Raw genomic sequence first — 20,625 nt, forward strand, 5'->3', positions numbered from 1 at the left:
AACTGATGAGTGGATAATGAAGATGTGGCACGTTTACACAATGGAGTTCTACTGAGTGGTAAAGAAAAATGAAGTTACGACATTTGCAGGAAAACGGATGGATCTGGAAATTGTTTTACTTACTGAGGTAACCCGGGCCCAGAAAGCCAAATATCACATGTTCTCTCTCATATGTGGATCCTAGCTACAGTTACAAATGACTGGAATAAAACTCAGTAGCAGAGGCCAGAAAGCTAGAAAGGAAATATAAAGGGAAGAGAAAGGGAGGAGGTGGGACTTAAGAGGATGGCGTTGCATACATGTAAGTAGAAGAACAGATTAATGGGGAGATTAATGAAGAGACTGAATAAAGGAAAGGCAGAGACAGGGCTAATCAAAATCTATCAGGATATAAATAAGTCATATGGAAACCTACTTTTTTGGACAATAGAACACTCAAAAGCCACAGATTGTTACTAGAAAATTTTCAATGCCAGGGATGTGATACCTTCCAATCAGTTGTTGGCCAGGAGGTCCCTGATGCCCCTAAAACATTACAAGCCATTGCTGAGGCCCTTGGTTTCCTACCAGGAATAGATGGTAAGACCCTATTGCTGAAGACTCCACATATTTGGGCTGCAAGGTTACTGAGAAAGCCTGCTGGAACTGAACTGATAACCTTCTCCTTATAGACCAGCTGATGGGAAGCTGGAAAAACTACACTGCATGCAGTTCAATGGGAGAGAGAGAAATCACCAGTGAAGATTCTCAACAGTGGATACTGCAAGCCTTAAGTTTGGCCAGCCAGGCCAAATGAGCCAACGGGTACAATAGTGGCATGTCCGTAAATGGGGGGGGGGGGAACCAACCACTCTCTGACTGGAGTAGAGGCCCGCTCCATAGGAAGAAATGCATCCCTGATACTGAAAACCTACAACAGGGGTAGTCATGTAAAGTCTGCTGGTGTCTGGCTCACCAAACTGTCCAGTAAGCACTTCTCTTAATGATCATGCCCATATATTGATGCTACTCTCACTTTTGGTTAGAGAAGCTTCTCTTTTCAGATGGCAGTGACCTTGGGATGACTCAGAAGGCACCATAGTGCTGAGAAGAAGTGACAGAGGAGTGCTCAGCACTGAAATATCTCTATCACACCTCTCACTCAACCTAGAGCTGCTGTTCTTTCATTTTTCAAGTCAGCAAACCCCAGTGATTCTGCTCCACCCCAACAGGACTGGGGTTATAGGTGTGTATGTTATGCCCAGCTGTTTAAGTAGGTTGGGGAATTGAATTCAGATGGTCTCAGGCCCTCCCAGGTCCTTATGCTTGCACACTAAGCACTCTTAACCACTGAGCCATCTCCCCAACCCCCTAATATACTCTTAGCAACAAAGAAGATATTAATACTAAAAAACTACAGGGAAATAAAACTGGATATTATTCACATTAAAAATGGATGATTAAGAATTCAGTATGCTTATGTACTTTCAGAATCTGAGCCTTCATAAACTATAAGCAGCTTAATTCCCAGATGTAATATCTGAATTAATAATGTCCATCTCACTTGAAATATCTACAATCAAAGTTAGCTAGACCCTTAAATGAATTAGTTTCTATGCTAAAGGAAATTAAGTGTGCATTAAAACACAGACCCAAGCCAGGCATGGTTGTGAATGCCTTTAATGCCAGCATTTGGGAGGCAGAGGTAGGAGGATCACTGTGAGTTCAAGGCTAACTTGAGACTACCTAGTAACTTCCAGGTCAGTCTGGGCTAGAGTAAGACCCTTCCTCAAAAAGCCAAAAACATGGACCCAATGCAGATTTTCACTGGCTTTGTCTGAACAGAAAAATCCATTTTCAAAATGGTCTCTTCTGTAAATATGTCAATAAGCTATCACTTTGGAACAACCTTTAAAGGAATACGAGATCCCACCGAAGAGACACTTTTGGTGGGCCAGATCAACTTGTTTTATCAAAGGTCACAAAGAGGCTTCTAAATGAGAATATAATGACTAATATGTAATTTTATAGAGCAACGATGATCATATAAAATTACAGTATCTTATGGACATACTTCAAGATCTGCTACCACAACAAGGAGATAGGAGGTGAAAATATCTGCCTCAAAGACATTCTTTGCACCTTTACTATGCAGATCTTAGACCAATTCTCATCCCTGGTTATTCCAACAAGAAAACATAATTTTAAAGATATAGTGAGCAGGGCTTGAGAGATGGGTCAGTAGGTAAGATCACTTGCTAAGCAAGCATGAAGGCTATGATTGTCCAAGTTCTATCCCTCAGCACCCATATAAAAAGCTAAATGTGCCACACATGTCTGGAACTCCGGTCAACTCTATGTTGAGTGAGAGATTCTGTCTCAAGGGAACATGTGGATGAGAGTCAGAGGAGGACACCTGCAATTCTCCTTTGGCTTCTGTATGCATGCTGTGTGTACTTCTGCACACACAAATCACACACCATACATAATCTACAAACACATATATAACCACCCCCCCAAAAAAGACATTGAATAGGAGGAGCTAGGATAAAGCTCCATAGTGCAGCACATGTTTAGCATTTAGGAGGCTCTGCGTTTGCAACTCAGCATCAAGACATCCCAAAACAAGCTGGGCATGGTAGCACATACCTTTAGTCCCAGCATTTGGGAGGCAGAGGTAGGAGGATCGTTGTGAGTTCAAGGCTACCCTGAGACTACATAGTAAATTCCAGGTCAGCCTAGGCTACCCTTAAGAAACCATTAAAAAAAAAAAAAGAAAGCATCAAAGCAAAACTAGTCAGCCTGTAACTGTGTATGCATGTTACAAAGCCTATCTGACAAAAGGGAAATGTCTTTTTGATCTAATCCTCTGAGGGAGTTCTATTAAGAAGGCTCACTCAGCTAAGAAGGCAGGCTGAAATTGCACCTCTACACCAACAGCTTGGCACTAAACATAGAACAAGGAACTGCAAAGTGGGAGAGTGACAGACAAGAGGCCAGGAAGCATGCAAGGATGCTTGGGGTGGGGGGGAGGGAGGAGGGATTCTGGACTCAGATCCAGCAAGGCAATAGGGTGGCTCAGAAGAGAAGGTAGAAAATTAGTGAGCAGCCCACAAGGCCACAGGTTGTTCCTCCAGCAGGGGAGGAAGAAAAAAATAACACAACTTGTTTTGTACATAGATCCAAATAAGTACCATTGAGCTACATACACACAATATAAATGCTCACACAAAACCATAGAAGTAGTAGCAGGAAATATAGGAAAAATGTTTGCTATCTCTTGGGAGTGGCAAAGTTCTTCCAAACCAAGCTTCAAAACCCTGAGGTGCTAAGGATACATGGAAATCACCTGGAGAATGTTGCCCAGCTGCAAGAAAAAGCATTGAAGCAGCACCCACAGATAGTGAGCAAGGGGTCTATCCACTAGGGATAACAGGCGACTGACTCCATGAGAAGGCAGGTACGTGTACATTAGTTTCCTTTCTTTTCAAGCCATCCTGAGGCAACACAGCCCTATCCTATGATGAAGACAACAACCTTCCTGACACTTGGCAGAGCTAAGCTTCAGTGGCTGGAATCCTGGTGCCTTCAATTTCACCACTCTAGAGCTCAGCAGGCTGGGTGTGGTAGTGTATGCCTTTAATCCTAGCACTGAGGAGGCAGAGGCAGGAGGATTGCTATGTGTTTGAGGTCATCCTGAGCTACAGGGAGACCCTACTTCAAAAAAAAAAAAAAAGTTGGCTGGAGAGATGGCTTAGCAGTTAAGGCATTTATCTGAGAAGCCCAAGAGTCCTGGTTTGATGCTCCAGGACCCACATAAACCAGATGCACAAGGGGGCACATGTATCTGGAGTTTGCAGTGGCTGAAGGCCCTGGTGTGCCCATTCGCTCTCTACCTCTTTCTCTCTCAAATAAATTATATGTGTGTGTGTGTGTGTGTGTGTGTGTGTGTGTTTTGAGGTAGGGTCTCCCTCTAATCCAGGCTGACCTGGAATTCATTATGTATTCTCAGGCTGGCCTTGAACTCACAGTGCTCCTCCTACCTCTGCCTCCCAAGTGCTGGGATTAAAGGTGTGTGCCACCATGCCCAGCTTAAAATACATTTTTTTTTTTAAAGTTAAGATAATACATCTGGGGCGGGAGGGATGGCTTAATAGTTAAGGTGCTTGCCCGCAAAGCCAAAGGATCCAGGTTCGATTCATCAGGACCCATGTAAGACAGATGCACAAGGTGGCACATGTGTCTGGAGTTCGTTTGCAGTGGCTAGAGGCCCTGGTGTGCCCATTCTCTCTCTCTCAAATAAATAATAAAAAAATTAAACAAACCAAAGAAATGGGTCTGGAGAGATGGGTTAGCAGTTAAGGCACTTGCCTGTAAAGCCTAAGAACCTAGGTTAAACTTCCCAGAATGTATGTAAGCCAGATGCACATGGGGGTGCATGCATCTGGAGTCTGCAGTGGCTAGAGGCTCTGCCATGCCCATTCTCTCTCTCTCTAATAAATTAAAAAAAAAAAAAAAAAAAAAGGATAGGTTCGATTCCCAGGACCTACAAGAACCAGATGCACAAGGTGGCACATGTGTCTGGAGTTCATTTGTCATATGCCCATTCCCTCTTTCTCTATCAGCCTCTCTCTGTGTTAAGTAAATAAAAATTATATATATATATGTATATAAATAAATAAATAAATATATATATACACACACATATATACACACACATATATACATATAAATATAAATATAAAATAAAGCTCAGTGTTTCCCTTCTGGAAAGAAGCTAAGTGCAGAACATACTTGGCAGTTAATGCAATTTCCAAGCACGGAATATGGTCACAGAAGGTCCTGAACATACCTGGGACATGGTGTGTGCTGAGGAAATCCACCCCCCCTTTTTTTTTCCGAGGTAGGGTCTCACTCTAACTCAGGCTGACCTGGAATTCACTATGTAGTCTCAGGGTGGCCTCGAACTCTCGGTGATCCTTCTATCTCTGCCTCCAGAGTGCTGGGATTAAAGGTATATGCCACCATGCCCAGTTTAGGAAGTCCTCTCTCTTTTTTTTTTTTTTTAAATTTTTTTTGTTCATTTTTTATTTATTTATGAGAGCAACAGACACAGGGAGAAAGACAGATAGAGGGAGAGAGAGAGAGAGAATGGGCGCGCCAGGGCTTCCAGCCACTGCAAACGAACTCCAGACGCATGCGCCCCCTTGTGCATCTGGCTAACATGGGACCTGGGGAACCGAGCCTTGAACCGGGGTCCTTAGGCTTCACAGGCAAGCGCTTAACCGCTAAGCCATCTCTCCAGCCCAGGAAGTCCTCTCTTAATAGGCTGAAATGCTGCACAAAATAGCAATCATAGCAAGCCCTTTGTCCCTTTTCTTCCTGTCTAGTCTACTCTTTCAGAAACATGTTTTTACAGGCCTACGAAGCAGCAGGTCATCTGGACCCTATGCCTGGCTGATTGTTGGGACAGTGAACAAAACACAGTGCCAAATTGACCAGGAGCACCTGGAAAATACCATTCATAACTCAGAAGTCACTATGTTGGGCTGAGACTTCCATTTCTGCCATTAGCAATGTTTCAGGAGATATGCGGGAGAAAGTGGGTCTAATAACTGACTTCACCTCCACATGTTATCATAGCTGTTTGTGTCATATGACTACAGCGCAGTAACATAGCCATACACAGCAGAGGGCCCAGATGGTCAGTTGGGTGTGGGAGGACTTGGCATAAGATTGCATACATCATGTCAGAATACCCGATACAGAGCTATACATTTGGAGAAAAAAACAGGTTTCTATTTCTCATGGAACAGAAAAATATTCCAATGAAGGCACTATAAAAGGCTCAAAATCAAGGTGTCAGATTACTTGAAAGGGCCTGAGTCTACAGGCTCAGGTGGCATGGAGCAAGGGTTCATGTGGGGTCTACCATGCCAGCATGTGGACTAGTGAGTACAGAGCAGGGGGCAGGTAGGGACCCTAGGTGTCATGTGTTCAGTATGTCCTCACCCAATGGTTACTATAATCCAGGAACTAAAGAACACCTGCTCAGCCCCACCCCAGCCTTCCAGGTCAGTCTCGCCTGTTCTGTTGCAGAGGTGGTGCTAGTCCATATAATCAATTCATCACCCAGAAGTGCTGTCACAAACACTGTCGCCCACACATTCTTCAGTGATGTGGAAGCCCCTGGATGTGCATGACTTATACCATGAATAACTGCCCATACCCAAAGCTGAGAAGAATGAGACAGTGACCCACCAGAGGAAAAAAAAGGCAAATCAGACACTCAAGAATTCATGCAGGCCTCCCCAAGAGCTTCTGTCCAAGGGACTTCTTACAATTACACTGAAAGAAACTGGAATAGAGAACAAGTTCCCACAAAAAATGTTCCTTTTGCTCCCTGTGGGGTGGCAAATTTCAGGCTTAAGGCAGACTATGAAACAGCTTAGTAATGCTTACTCTGAGAATACACAGCCATTAACTATTATAATAGGAATTCCAAAAAAAGTTCTATTTTACTTTTGTGTTTATATTTGCAGACACATTAAAAAATTCTTTAGTATCAAAACTAAGTAACTAAGAATTCTAGCATTTGGAAAGTAGAAGCGGAAAGATAATGAATTTGAGGCCAACTTAGAATACACAGTGGGACTTTATCTCAAAAAACAAATGTAGCTGGGTGTGGTGGTGCACTCCTTTAATCCCAGCAGTAGAGAGGCAGAGGTAGGAGGATCACCATGAATTGATAGCCAGCCTGAGACTAGGGCAAGGCCCTACCTCAAAAATCCAAAAAAGATCTGCGTGTGGTGGCACATGCCTTTAATCCCTGCACTTGGGAGGCAGAGGTAGGGAGGATCACCATAAATTCATATTTTTAGCTTTTACTACAGTAAAACTATCAAAAGTTGTACATAGGAAAAAAGTAGTTATCATAATAGGCAAAACTCACAGGAACTTTTACCTGTATTTGGATAGAGGGAGAGCAAGTGAGAGAATAAATGAGTATTAGAGTCTAAAGGTAGAACAACATCCCCTTTCCTCACAAGATTCAGTGGTAGCTGAACTGAGGATGGCAGCAAGTGGTGGAAAGCACATCAGATGCTGTTAGCACAAGTGGTTTCTGACATCCACTGTCTAATACTGTGTGATTCAGTGTGCTAGATACAAACAAGTGCCTAGAATATTGACATCTATGGCACCTGCAATCCACTTAGGATAATGTTGAAGAAAATACTTTGTGCTAAGTATGAATCTTTGGGGACCCATTTATGGGGACCAAATATGCACCTGCACACACTGGGCATGGCAGTATATACCTGTAATACTGACATCTGGGAGGTAGAAGCAAGGAGGATCTGGAGTTTGAGGCTAGTCTCAGTTACCTAGTGAGTTTGAGACCTGCATGGGCTACATGAGACCTGTATCAAAAATCCAAAAGGGCTAGGAAGATGAGTCAGTGGGTAAAGTGCTTGCCTTGCACCTGTAATCCCACTGCTTAGGTGGAGACAGGAAAATCCTGGGGCTCAGGAGCTAGTTAGACTACTAGAATTGGTGAATTCCAGATTAATAAGAGCCTGTCTCAAAAATAAGGTGGATCATGATTGAAAGACATCTGACATCCATCTCTTGCCTACATATACACATACTTGCTTGTACACTTGTGTCCACATGCATGCACACACACATCCAAATACATATACATACATACATATACATATACGTACGTACATACACACACACACACACACACACACACACACACACACAGAGAGAGAGAGAGAGAGAGAGAGAGAGAGAGAGAGAGAGAGAGAGAGATAGATAAGATAAGATAGGCTGGAGAGACCAGCAGGTAAGAACACTCACGGCACAAGTGAGAAGACCTGGGTTCAATCACTAGAACCCACATAAAAGTCAGGCACGGGGGCTAGGGAGAAGGCTCAGTGGTCAAAGGTACTTGCTTGCAAAGCCTACTGGTTTGGGTTCAATTCCCCAGCCACTGAAATAAAGCCTGATGCAGTAAGTGGCTCAAGTATCTGATATCCATTTACAGCGGCAGGAGACCCTGGCATTCCTCATCCCCCCCAGACACACACATACAGGTATGGTTGTGCACATCTGTAACAGCAGCTCTGTGGGGTGGGTAGAGCTAGGTCAGCCAATCTGACCAAAAAGGTTAAGTGAGAGACTCTGTCTCAGGGAATTAAGATAGAAGAGCAACAGAGGACACCCAGTATTTTCCTCTGACCTCTGCACACACATGCATGGAGTAAATAAATTTGCACATACCCGCATATACCAAACACACCCAAAAATAAATTACAAGAGCCATAACCAAAATACATTAAACATCCTATTAGACTTATGACTCAAGAAGATAATCATGGGTTAGAGATCCTACCTGCTACTTGTCAGTCAGAATCTTTCTTTTTCTTTTTGAAACAGGGTCTTATTTATCCCCAGGTGACCTTAAACTCCTGATCCTGCTGCTTCCGCCTCCCAAAACTGAAATTGTAGGTGTGTCACCTGGCCCGTTAGCCAAATTTTTGACTTTACTGAGCCTTAGTCTCCTTATCTATAAAGGTGAGCTATCTGGTAGAGTTGTTAGCTTCAAATGAGAAGATACTAAAACAGTTTAGTACAGGCCTACAGTATAGAGATTCCCTCAATGAATTTGCAGACACTTAACCTTAACTTAATCCGATGCAATGCCTGTCATAGAGTGAGACTGGGTCTGAACTGGGCCTCAGCCCCAGTGGAAGCCAGCTGCAGAGCACTTCACAAATGGAGATGTACCTTGGCTTTCCTCCTCTGTGGAAGGGTGGTCTGCACATGTCAAAGTGAGTGGTCATAACCAAGTAAATTGTCCAGAAAATATGCAATAAAGACTAAGTGCCCCCTCATCCACTGCCCCAACTGTATCAGAAAACGCCAGAACCATGTTGCTGAGGGCAAAGCTGTCTTGAGTATGACTGTTTTCACATCTGCATGGGGATGACAGCACATCCACCCCAATTCTGGCATGGTTGGTAAACTTGGGAATCACTTTCCAAACAGACCTGCACAAGTCACTTACGTGCTAGGCTAGTTCCCTTTTCTCCTCATCTCTTGTTTTTTGGGAGAGGGGCTCATCTGTAGTCCATGCTGGTATGGAACTTGAGATCCAAGTATTGAGATGACATGTGTGCATGGTATTACTTGGAACTGAGTTTTCTTTTAATTTTTTTTCTTTTCTTTTCTCTTTCTTTCTTTCTCTCTCTCTCTCTCTCTCCCTCCCTCCCCCCCCTCTCTCTTTCTTTCTTTCTTTCTTTCTTTCCAGGCTGTAGCTCAGGCTGACCTGAATTCACTATGTAGTCAGTCTCAGGCTGGTCTTGAATGCACATTGATCCACCTACCTCTGCTTCCTAAGTGCAGGGATTAAAGGTATGCCTTATCATGCCTAGCAGGAGGCCATTTTTCTTTTGGAGGAAAGCCAGCAGAGTGTGATCTTTCCCCCTCCTAACTCCAGCCAGGATGTCCTAAATAGCAGATGCATTTTACTCCTATCCTCTCTCACATGCCACAATGAGCACTATCAAACAGCACTCATGATGGAGAGAGTCTGTGAAGAAGCATACGTACCAGCTCTACATCAGGTGGGACAGTCAATCCTAAAGGGGCAATGAAAGGCTCTTCATTTTCCTCCAAATTTTCAGTCTCATTTTTTTCTGTTAAAAAAGAAAAATGAAAACTTCAGAATGATGACTCACCAATGGAAGGCAACCACTGAGGGAAGGGCAGAGGTGTTCCTTGTCTCTTAACCTTTGCACTTCTAGAAACCCTTTCCAACTCCCTGCTCTCTACTACCAAGAGTCAGTACACTGGCTTCAGATTCTTAAAAGGTACTTGGGGTGAGCACACAGCATAGCTGAGACCAAAGCCATCCCAAAAGGTAACAGGGCTTACACTAGGTCAGTACCCACCGAAAAAGTCTGATATATAGGTCTGCATTGGAAGTGCTAATTGCACTTTCCATGATAGGGCCAATTAGACATTAAATCTGATGGATGGCTGGATCTGCTATTCTTAAATAAGCTATATTTTGGGGTTGTCGTTTCTTGCTTCCTGATTTATAGTGCCTTTGTCTCTTTCTCTGTCATCTGTGGGGGCAAGGTCTCATTTTGTCACAGGTTGACTTGGAATCATTTATAGATCAGAAATCTCAGTCTTCCAGTTGACAAGAGTAAGAGTGTAGGGCAACACACAGCCTTAGGGACTTTAACATTGTTAGATGATCTGTCTTTTTTTTTTTTTAAATTATTTATTTATTTATTTGAGAGTGACAGACACAGAGAGAAAGACAGATAGAGGGAGAGAGAGAGAATGGGCGTGCCAGGGCCTCCAGCCTCTGCAAACGAACTCCAGACACGTGCGCCCCCTTGTGCATCTGGCTAACGTGGGACCTGGGGAACCGAGCCTCGAACCGGGGTCCTTAGGCTTCACAGGCAAGCACTTAACTGCTAAGCCATCTCCTTAGCCCTTAATATCCACTCTTTCATAAATACTCTGTGTTGGTTTTGATTGCTTGTGTACACTATTCAGTTGAATTTTAGAATTTGCCTGTATTTTGCTCCACCCAGCCTCCAAACCCAACACCTAGAGTCACTTTTGCTATTATTCTGAGAGTCATTTAAGAGTCACACCTGGCAGTGTAAGCTCCTACCTGGAAGACATGTAACGTCAGATTTACACATCTAAGAATACTGCAAATAATTAGAAATCCAAGCATCAAATGAATCTACATTATAAGAAAAACAAAAAAATTCAAGACAATATAATTCTACCAAAAATTATAAATTCATCAGAATGATCTCCAGTGAAAATGATTTAGGTAAAATGCCTGAGGAAGATTTCAAAGTATAATTAGAACTATGTTCAAAGAAAACACAGAAAACCAACTTAATGAAATAAGGATGGCAATAAAGACATGAGCAAGGAAATAGAAATGTGGAAGAAAAACTAGTCAGAAATATTAACAATACAAAACACAGTAAATAAAAAACTCTGTAGAGAGTCTCACTAGTAGAATGGATGAAGGAGAGAAGAGAACATCTGAACCAGAAGTCCAGGTGGCAAATCTAACCCATTCCAACAGAGAGAAAGACAAGCTAATTAGAAGGTATGAATAGGAATTTCAAAATATTCAAAGCACTATGAAAAGATGAAACGTAAGAATTCAGGGTATAGTAGAAGGAGAAGAATTTCACTCCAAAGGCCTATTAGGCATTTTCAACAAAATCATAGAAGAAAATTTCCCCCAATTTGGGAAAGTGATGCCAATACAGATACAGGATGCCTATAGAACATCAAACAGACAAAAACCAGGAAAGAAACTATCACCATCATATTATAATTAAATTATCAAAAACACAAACCAAAGAAAATATATTGAAAGCAGTTTAGAGACAAAAAGCAAGTCATTTATAAAGGCAAGTCCATCAGGATGACAGTAGATTACTCAACACAAACTTTAAAAGCCAGAAGGGCTTGGAATGATGCTTTCCAAGTTCTGAAAGACAACTGTCAACCAAGGCTACTTTATCCAGCAAAGCTATCTATCCATCTTGATGGAGAAATAAGAACATTCCAAACACACACACACACACAAAACAAAAAATACAACAAAACAAAACAAAACAAAAAGACAGGCTAAAGGAACAAATGACCACTAAGCCAGCTCTACAGAAAATACCTGAAGGGACCCTTCATACCAAAGAGAAAGCAAAAATAAACAAAATGCAAATAACAGTTAATATAAGACAGTAATATATATAATAATAATATGTATCAGAGAGTAAAGGAAATAAGAATGGTGGGAATAAATACATACCTTTCAATAATAACTCTTATTAACAATGACCTTAATGCCCCAAGAATAAATGAACACCTTTCAATAACAGCTCCTAATATATCAATGGCCCCATTCAAAAGACACAGGCTTGCAGATTGGATTAAAAGGCAGGATCCTTCTGTTTATTGCCTCCAAGAAGCTCACCTCTTCATAAGACACACACTATCTTAGGGTGAAAGGATGGAAAACAATACTTCAAGCAAATGGGCCTAGGAAACAAGCAGGTGTTGCTATCCTAATATCTGATTTCAAACCAACATTAGTGAGGAAAGATAAATAAGGTCACTTCATATTGATTAAACAATTCAACAGGAAGACATTACAATTCTAAAAATATATGCACCTAACATGGGGGTTCCCAATTTCATCAAACAAACACTATTAGACTTTAGGTCACTGATACAATCAAACACAATTGTAGTGGGTGATTTCAAAAGCCTACTCTCATCAACTGACAGGTCATCCTGTCAAAAAATAAACAGAGACATCTGGATTAAATGATGTCATGGAACAAAAGGACCTAATAGATACCTACAAAACATTCTATCCAAGTGCTGCAAAATACACAATCTTCTCAACAGCACAGGGAAAATTCTGTAAAATATATCATATACTAGGACACAAAGCAAATCTTAACAAATACAGGAAAACTGAAATAATTTCTTGCATTCTATCTGATCACAATGGGATTAAACTACTAATCAGTAACTAGAAAAACTACACAGCATACACAAAATCATGGAGAATAAACACTAAACTACTGAATGCTGAATGGGTCATTGAAGAAATAAAAATGAAATCAGTACATTCATAGAATCAAATGATAATGAGAAGACAACATACCAAAACCTTTGGGACACAATGAAGACAGTGCCTCCATTAAGAAATCAGAAAGGTCACCAGGCGAGGCGGTGCATGCCTTTAATCCCAGCACTTGGGAGGCTGAAGTAGAAGGATCACTGTGAGTTCAAGGCCACCTTGAGACTACATAATGAATTCCAGGTCAGCCTGGGCTAGCTAGAGTGAGACCCTACCTCGAAAAACCAAAAAATAAATAAATAAATAAAATATAGAAAGGTCACAAGTAAACAATTTAATGCTTCAGCTTAAGGCCTTGGAAAAAGAATAACAATGCAAACCAAAAATCAATAGACTGGAAGGAACAGTAAAGATTAGGGCAGAAATTAATGAAATAGAAACCAAAACAAACAAACAAAAAAAAGAAATCAATGAAACAGAGTTGGTTCTTTGAAAAGATAAACAAGACTGATAAACCCCTTAGGAAATCTGACCAGAAGAGAGAAGAGACACAAATTAATAAAATGAGAGATAAAAAGGCATGATTACAATAGATACCAAAGAAATTCAGAAAATCCTAAGGGCATAATTTAAGAATATATACTCTTCTAAGTTTGAAAATCTGAAAGAAATAGGTAATTTCCTAGATTTACATGACATACCAAAATTAAATCAAATCAAGATGAGATTAACCATTTACACAGACCTGTAACAGGTAGAGAGATCCAAGCAATAATAATAACCAAAAATCTCCTGCTGGGCATGGTGGCACATGTCTTTAATCCTAGCACTTGGGAGGCAGAGGCAGGAGGATCACTGTGAGTTCAAGGTCACCCTGAGAATACAGAGTAAATTTCAGGTTAGCCTGGGCTAGAGTGAGACCCTACCTCAAAAACCCAAAAAAATCACTAAACTAAAAAAAGTCCAGGCCTAGATGGATACAGTGGTGAATTTTACCAGACCTTCATGGAAGAACTAACACTTCTCAAACTTTCCCATAAAAAAAGGAAGGAATTGGTCTGGAGAGATAGATGGCTTAGCAGTTAAGCGCTTGCCTGTGAAGCCTAAGGACCCCAGTTCAAGGCTTGATTCCCCAGGATCCATGTTAGCCAGACATACAAGGGGGCGCATGCATCTGGAGTTCGTTTGCAGTGGCTGGAGGCCCTGGTGTGCTTTTCTTTCTCTGCCTCCTTCTCTCTGTCTCTCTCAAATAAATAAAAAACAAACAAAATTTTAAAAAGAAGAAATCCTACCAAACTTCTACGAAAGACTCCTTCTACCAGACAAAGACAGAACAAGAAAAGTACAGGTCAATCTCCTTCATGAATATAACTGCAAAAGTTCTCAACAAGATATTGGTAAATAGAATACAAGAATATATCAAAAAGTTTATTCTGCTGGGCATGGTGGCACACACCTTTTAATCCTAGCACTTGGGAGGCAGAGGAATGCAGTGAATTAAAGGTCAGCCTTAGACTACATAGTGAATTCCAGGTCAGCCTACACTAGAACGAGATCCTACTTTGAATAAAAAAAGATCATTCACACCAACCAAATAGGCTTTCTCCCAGAGATGTAGGGAAGGTTTAACATACACAAACTGATAAATATAATATGCTATATATAATGGGCTGAAGGCTAAAAATCACATGATCATCAATAGATGCAGAAAAGGCATTTGAAAAATCCAACATTCCTTCATGATAATAGTTCTAAAGAAACAGTGAATAGAAAGAATACATCTCAACATAATAAAAACTACTTGTGACAAACCTACAGCCAACATAAAAGCAAATGGGGAAAAAATTGAAGCTTTTCCACTAAAATCAAACAAGACAAGGGTGTCCACCGTCCCCACTTTTATTTAGTATAGTATCAGAAGACATAGGTACAGCATTAAGACAAGAAACACTCATAAAAGGGATACAAATTGGAAAAAGATCATGTTATTATTTGCAGACGATATAATTTTATATATAAGGACCCTGAAGACTCTACCAGCAAACTGTTAGAGCTGATAAACACTTTTAGCAACATAGCAGGATACAAAATAAATACACAGAAATCAGTAGCTTTCCTACACACTAACAACAAACATGCAGAGGTTAAAATCAGGGAAGCACTCCCATTCACAACTGCATCCAAAAAAAAAAAAAAAAAAAAAAGTAAAAGTACCTTGGAATAAACTTAACCAAGGAAGTGAAGGATCTCTACTATGAAAACTTGAAAACCCTCAAGTGAGACATTACAGAAGACATTAGGAAAAGGAAAGACATTCCATGTCCTAGGATTGGAAGAACCAATATTGTGAAAATGTCAATCTTAACAAAAGCAATCTACACATTTAATGCAATCCTCATTAATATTCCAATGGCATTCTTCATGGAAACAGAAAAAAATAATCCTAAAATTCATGTGGAAGCACAAAAAACCTTAAGTAGCCAAAGGCTGGTGGTATCACCATACCTGATTTTAACCTATACTACAGAGCTATAGTAACAAAAACAGGATTGTACTAGCACAAAGAAAGACACGTGTATCAATGGAACAGAATAGAGGACCGAGATGTATGTAAATCCGGGCAGCTATAGCTATTTGATTTTTGATCAAAATGCACTGGAGAAAAGACAACCTCTTTAACAATGGTGCTGGGAAAAATGGATATGTATACACGTAGAAGGATGAAAATAGATTGTCACTTCTCTCATGTACAATAATTAAGTCAAATGGATCAATGACCTCAATATCACCTGAAACTCTGAAACTACTACAGGAAAAAGTAGGGGAAACCCTTCAACATACTGGTATAGGCAATGACCTTCTGAATATATCCCCAACTGCTTAGACAATAAAATCACTAATCAATTACAAAGCTTTTGTTGAGCAAAGGACACTGGATAGAGCAAAGATGCAACCTACAAAATGGGTGAAAATCTTTGCCAGCTATATATCTGACAGCAGATTAGTATCTATGATATACAAAGAACTCAAAAAAACTAATAAGAAATCAAACAGCTCAATTAAATAATGAGCTAAGAAACTAAGTAGATTTCTCAGAAGAAGAAATACAGATGGCATATAAACACCTGAAGAAATGTTCTACATTCCTAGCCATCAGGAATGAAAATATATGGGCACACCAGGGTCTCCAGCCACTGCAAACAAAGTCCAGATGCATGTACCCCCTTGTGCATCTGGGTTACATAGGTGCTGGGGAATTGAACCTGGGCTCTTAGGCTTTGCAGGCAAACACCTTAACCACTAAGCCATCTCTCCCGGCCACTTTCCTCTTTTTAAACAGATTCTCATTGAAACTGACCAATCATAGTGTCTGAGGTTCACACCACTGTTACTAACAAAGGAAGACTGGTATGTGCTATCATGATAATGGCGCTCTCCTGGTTTACAAAAGTTAAGTAAGGATATTTCTTCTTATACTATAGAAGCCTGGATTTTTTTGGTATTGCTGTTATATAATACTTAAAGTTCCACAACTTGGGGTGAGGCAGAACCCACCAAAACCTTCATTTTACATTAACAATCTTGTGTTTTTTGTTTAGTAATAATAAACCCATGAATATCTTTCCACTAGATATTTGCACTGAGGAAGGGCTATGTAGAAGCAGTTAGTAGGAAGGAAAGGAAACATTAATGTATCCTAGTGAAGGCCCATCTTGCAATGCCTCCAAAATAAATCACTGAGGATATGACAAAGAGTGATCAATCCAGAACCTAAAGTGGGGAGCCTGCTATCACCTACACTAAGAGGCACAAACAAGAAACTGGATGCAGCACAGCTAACCAGTCTGAATCCACTTTCCACCCACCAACTCATTCTCTAATTTAGTTATATTCCACAAAAAGAAGGAACCCCATTGGTGTCTCAGTGGTGCTATGGTCAGTGTCCACGTGAGACAGGCTATCTTCCTCTTACCTCTCTGTTTAGAAGGCTCCTCCTCTTCTGTAGGCTCTGATGGGTCGTAATAGTCACTGCCGTAAGTGAACCCCACGGCACTATAGTTCCCATCCTCTGCCAGGGCTTCACTCAATCGCTTGTATTCTTCCTCTTGAATAAAAATGAGAATTTTATTAACAAAAGTGGGCTCACTAAGAAGTTTTATACATTTGTAAAGTTGTAGCTACCAGTAAAGCATACAACACATTTTTCAACCTCTTTTTGAGGCAAAACATTTATGCAACTACACACTTTATGTCTATCAATATGTACTTTTGCCAGTACATGTTTACCCACAGACAGCAGAATACGTCTTTTATGGAAAATTTCTTCCTGCTGAGGAAATTTTGGGATTAAGAGCTGTATTAAAAATTATTAAAGCAAAAACAAGAACATTAGTTTTAATTCATACGATACTGTTAAAGAAGAACAGTTAAAGAGTTTTTTTTTTTTTGTTTTTGTTTTTTTCAAATCCCAGTCTGCCCTCAAAAGCTGGGAAAATTCTTTGTGGCTCTACATATAAACTATCCTGAGGTCCTCTCAGAACGCAAAGACTCTTGTTTTTCCAATCCACTGGGTACTGTCAAGATAATATCAGAAAGAGTGAGTATAAAAAAATGAATGGGAATAAATCTTTTAAATACTTAAAAATTTAAAAAGGTGTGGCTAAAATAAGTCTTTCTTGAGCAGTACCTTGCCTTGCCTCCTCCTCAAGCAAGTCCGTATGCAAGGCTAAATACCTCTCTTCATCACACAGCGCCTCTACCCGTGCCTCCTCTTCTGACAGCTGGTAGTCTCGGTTCCACGTGGCATACTCAGCATCGTAGGCAGAGAGGTCATGCAGGTGACCACGCCCGTCGTATCTGTAATGCGAACATGCTGGTCAGCAGAAGGAAGTCAACACTCAGGCTGATTGCGTGTAACACTCTAAGTATATACTTACCAATTAAAGTGGTGAAATAAAGTATTAAACCAAAGGCAAAACTCTTCAGATTAATATTTAACATGGCTAGTCATAGCTCTACTACTTTTAAATGAAATCATCTTAAACACAATCTCAGGTCCTTTCTACAGCACAACAGAGCTTATAGCTAAAGGCAGACAATCCTTCAGAGCATAAATGTATCCCCCTTTCTAGCGGTTCTTACCGTGTATGCTTTGGTCAACCATTCAATGCAATTTGCAAAAAAAAAAATTTTTTTTCTGAGAAGTTAAATATCACAGCTTACATTCACACAGACCGAGTCCATAAATACCTATCCGACAGAACCAAACGGGCGAAATTTCCACGCTTCTTCCTGCTAGTCCCGAACTCTCAGGAGAGATCTTCACCAAAGAAACTTGCGTCCATTGGAGGTAAAATCTTGGCTAGGCTCGCCCCTAGCCACTTGGCTGAGGAAATAAGTGCTGGGTTATGTGGTAGAGAGACACACATACATAGGAACAGTGACATATACATGCAGTTTAAGGAGGTTCACTGGAAACAGGGTAAAAATCATTAGAAGGTTGAAGCATCAGTATTTCCCTTAAACTTTATTCCTCAGGAAATGAAATGAATGAAGACACATCTGTGTTTCTCTTGCATGGACCACTAGGCACTTTACAAACTAGGAATAAAACAAGAACTTTCTGCTATACTTTTAACATATCATTTGATGATTATGTGGTCAATGTGCAACTCTCAGATAATAAATTTGTAATCTTTAAACATCCAGATTTAGGGTTGCAAAACAAATACAGAATGATGAATAAAAGTCTGCCTAATTTATCAATACTGACTTTTGTAATGGAGACCAAATTAATGAAGAAATGCTTTTACAGGAAAAAGGCCAAAAATTCCATGGAACCCCAATTGTTTCATTTTATTAATTCTTAAAATTGGCTTTACTTTGATGTAAACCTCCTTAACTAACAAATTCAGATTTCTGTTTTAAAATATTACACATGTACATGTGTGGTGTTTGCTCCCCACCAGTTTTGGAAGGCCTAACTCAAATTATGTACAAAACACAGAAGCTGTGTAAGGAGCTGAGACTTTGGTGGTTACCTAACTTTAATACATAACACAAAGAATGCTTGGGAAGTAAGCTCATTATTTCAGGCAACATCACTGGCTATACACAGTTCACAGGTATAGTGCAATTGAACAGAGCCATACCCTTAGATCCAAAGCTGATCTGACCTGTAACACTCCCTTCACAAGTCCTTTCCTTGTTTCCTAGTGAGGGATGGCAAAAGGCCTACTGATCATTAACACACCCACTCTCATCAGTTCAGGTCATCCCTAGTCATGTATGCTCCAGGTCTTTGCAGAATCCAGTTTTACTTGTCTCAAACGATGGGCTTCCTTCACTTGGAAAGACTATTCACAGCTTAATGGTTGGTCAGTTTAGCATTTCAGTCCAGGGCCCCAGAAACAGCATTAACTCAATGTGAGAAAATGAAAACCCAAACCCGGGTGGGGAGGAGAAAAGGGAGACTGAAAAAGTAAGAGGGGGGAGCAAACCGCCTACATCATGTAATGTCATCCTTTTCAAATCAACCACCTTTAGACATCCCCTGCCCCGCCCCTCCGCCCACAACGCCGAACACCCTCAGGGTGATTCTCCAAAGCAGGTGTGATTTGAAAAAGAAACAGAGGTAACCCAGCTCCTCCCTTCCGCTAAAGCAGACAGTGAAACCAGCCCTAAGATTGCTATCCCTAAGAGCAAGGTCAGGGTCCACACAGAGTCGACCGGCCTCCAATTGCTGGCAAACTTCACCTACTACCGCGGTCGGTCGGATTATCCCGGGGACAGAGGCTCGCCGGGCGCCAAAAGTCATGCTGGCCAGAAGGCGCCGGGTCAGAATCGGTTCAGGCTAACTCACGGGGTCCAAAAGAGGCTTCTACCCGTGGCCTCAGCGTGCGGCGATTCGGAGGAACAAAAGCGCGCTCCCGGACTCCCTCCCGCACAGCTTCCACCGCGCGAAGTCGCCAGCGGCTGCCCAGGCTCGAGGGGCTACGTGAGCAGAGTCGATGCCTCCGGCGACAGGCGCGGTGCCGGCTCCCGCCGGAGCCTTAGGACCGGTTTCACCGTACCCTCCCCCCGGACGCCGGGGGACGTGGGGCGGGGAGGCCCCCGGATCCCCAGGAACCGTAAAACCCCTTTTCGGTCCTTGTCATCAAGTCAACATCAGGCGAAATCAAGCGGGTGAGGGAGGGGAGGAACCGACCTGTCGATGAGGATCTTGTGGTCCCCCATCCAGGGGATGAGGTGCTGTCCCTGTTCCTGGGCCAGGGCCCGCTCGTCATCCCGGAACAGCTTGCAGGCATAACCGAAAACTAGCAGCTCCACCCGGCTGCCCCCAACGCCGGCGCCACCCTGTCCGGCCTCCTCCTTTGCGTTGCCTTTCCTCTCTTGTTTGGCGCGGCCTCCACCTGCGCCGTACATGACAGCGTTCCCGGGGTCCGGCCGGGTCGGCTGCAGTGCCCCACGACCTCCTCTGTGTCTTGTCTGGCCTACGTCCTCAGTCAAAAGCGCCGCATCCCCGCCGCAACCTAAACATCGCCGCCATAGCGGGACACAAAATGGAGGAAACACAACTTCCTGTAGGAGGAACGTCTCACTTCCGGAAAGACAGGGCAGATTCGCCACGACTCCGATTGGTTTGAACATCTAAAAAGATGTAGGTATTATTTCTCGCATTAAAATTATCAGATTACATATGATTGGAGCTTCTGTTCACAGAGAGCATTTTATTTTATTTTATTTTATTTGGACGGCCATCCAGGGCATGGCGAAAGCGCCGCGTGGCGTCTGTCGTCGACTTCCTCTGAGACAGGTGGCCCCCATCTATCTTGGCGGGCTGGGTTTCCAGCTTGAGGTCCAAACTGTTGCAGAGCGGCCAGTGATCTCTTTCCCGTTTAAGAGGGTTCACTTTCATTGTACTCTTAATTGGCCCCAACACCCAGCCTCGGAAGTTTTCCAAGGCTTGCAAGCCAATGCACGCACATGGCGGGATT

General features: G+C 41.8%; 1 protein-coding gene across 6 annotated transcripts in view; it reads right to left on the reverse strand.

The window, feature by feature from the left end:
- The window catches only part of LOC101602550 (splicing factor SWAP), a 99,771-nt gene extending 79,572 nt beyond the window's left edge, over positions 1-20,199 (reverse strand). For 3 of the 6 annotated variants that reach the window (XM_004668869.2, XM_004668868.2, XM_045156458.1), the window contains exons 1-4: positions 19,836-20,199; positions 17,316-17,485; positions 16,602-16,733; positions 9,601-9,686 (exon numbers count right to left, since the gene is read on the reverse strand). In XM_004668869.2, the coding sequence (XP_004668926.2) occupies positions 9,601-9,686; positions 16,602-16,733; positions 17,316-17,485; positions 19,836-20,053 (606 nt within the window). In that variant the 5' untranslated portion in view covers positions 20,054-20,199. The other 3 variants (XM_045156460.1, XM_045156459.1, XM_045156461.1) reach the window with 3 other exon arrangements.
- Positions 20,200-20,625: the final 426 nt, after the last annotated feature.

Source organism: Jaculus jaculus, chromosome 8, assembly GCF_020740685.1.
Source record: "Jaculus jaculus isolate mJacJac1 chromosome 8, mJacJac1.mat.Y.cur, whole genome shotgun sequence".
NCBI lineage: Eukaryota > Metazoa > Chordata > Mammalia > Rodentia > Dipodidae > Jaculus > Jaculus jaculus.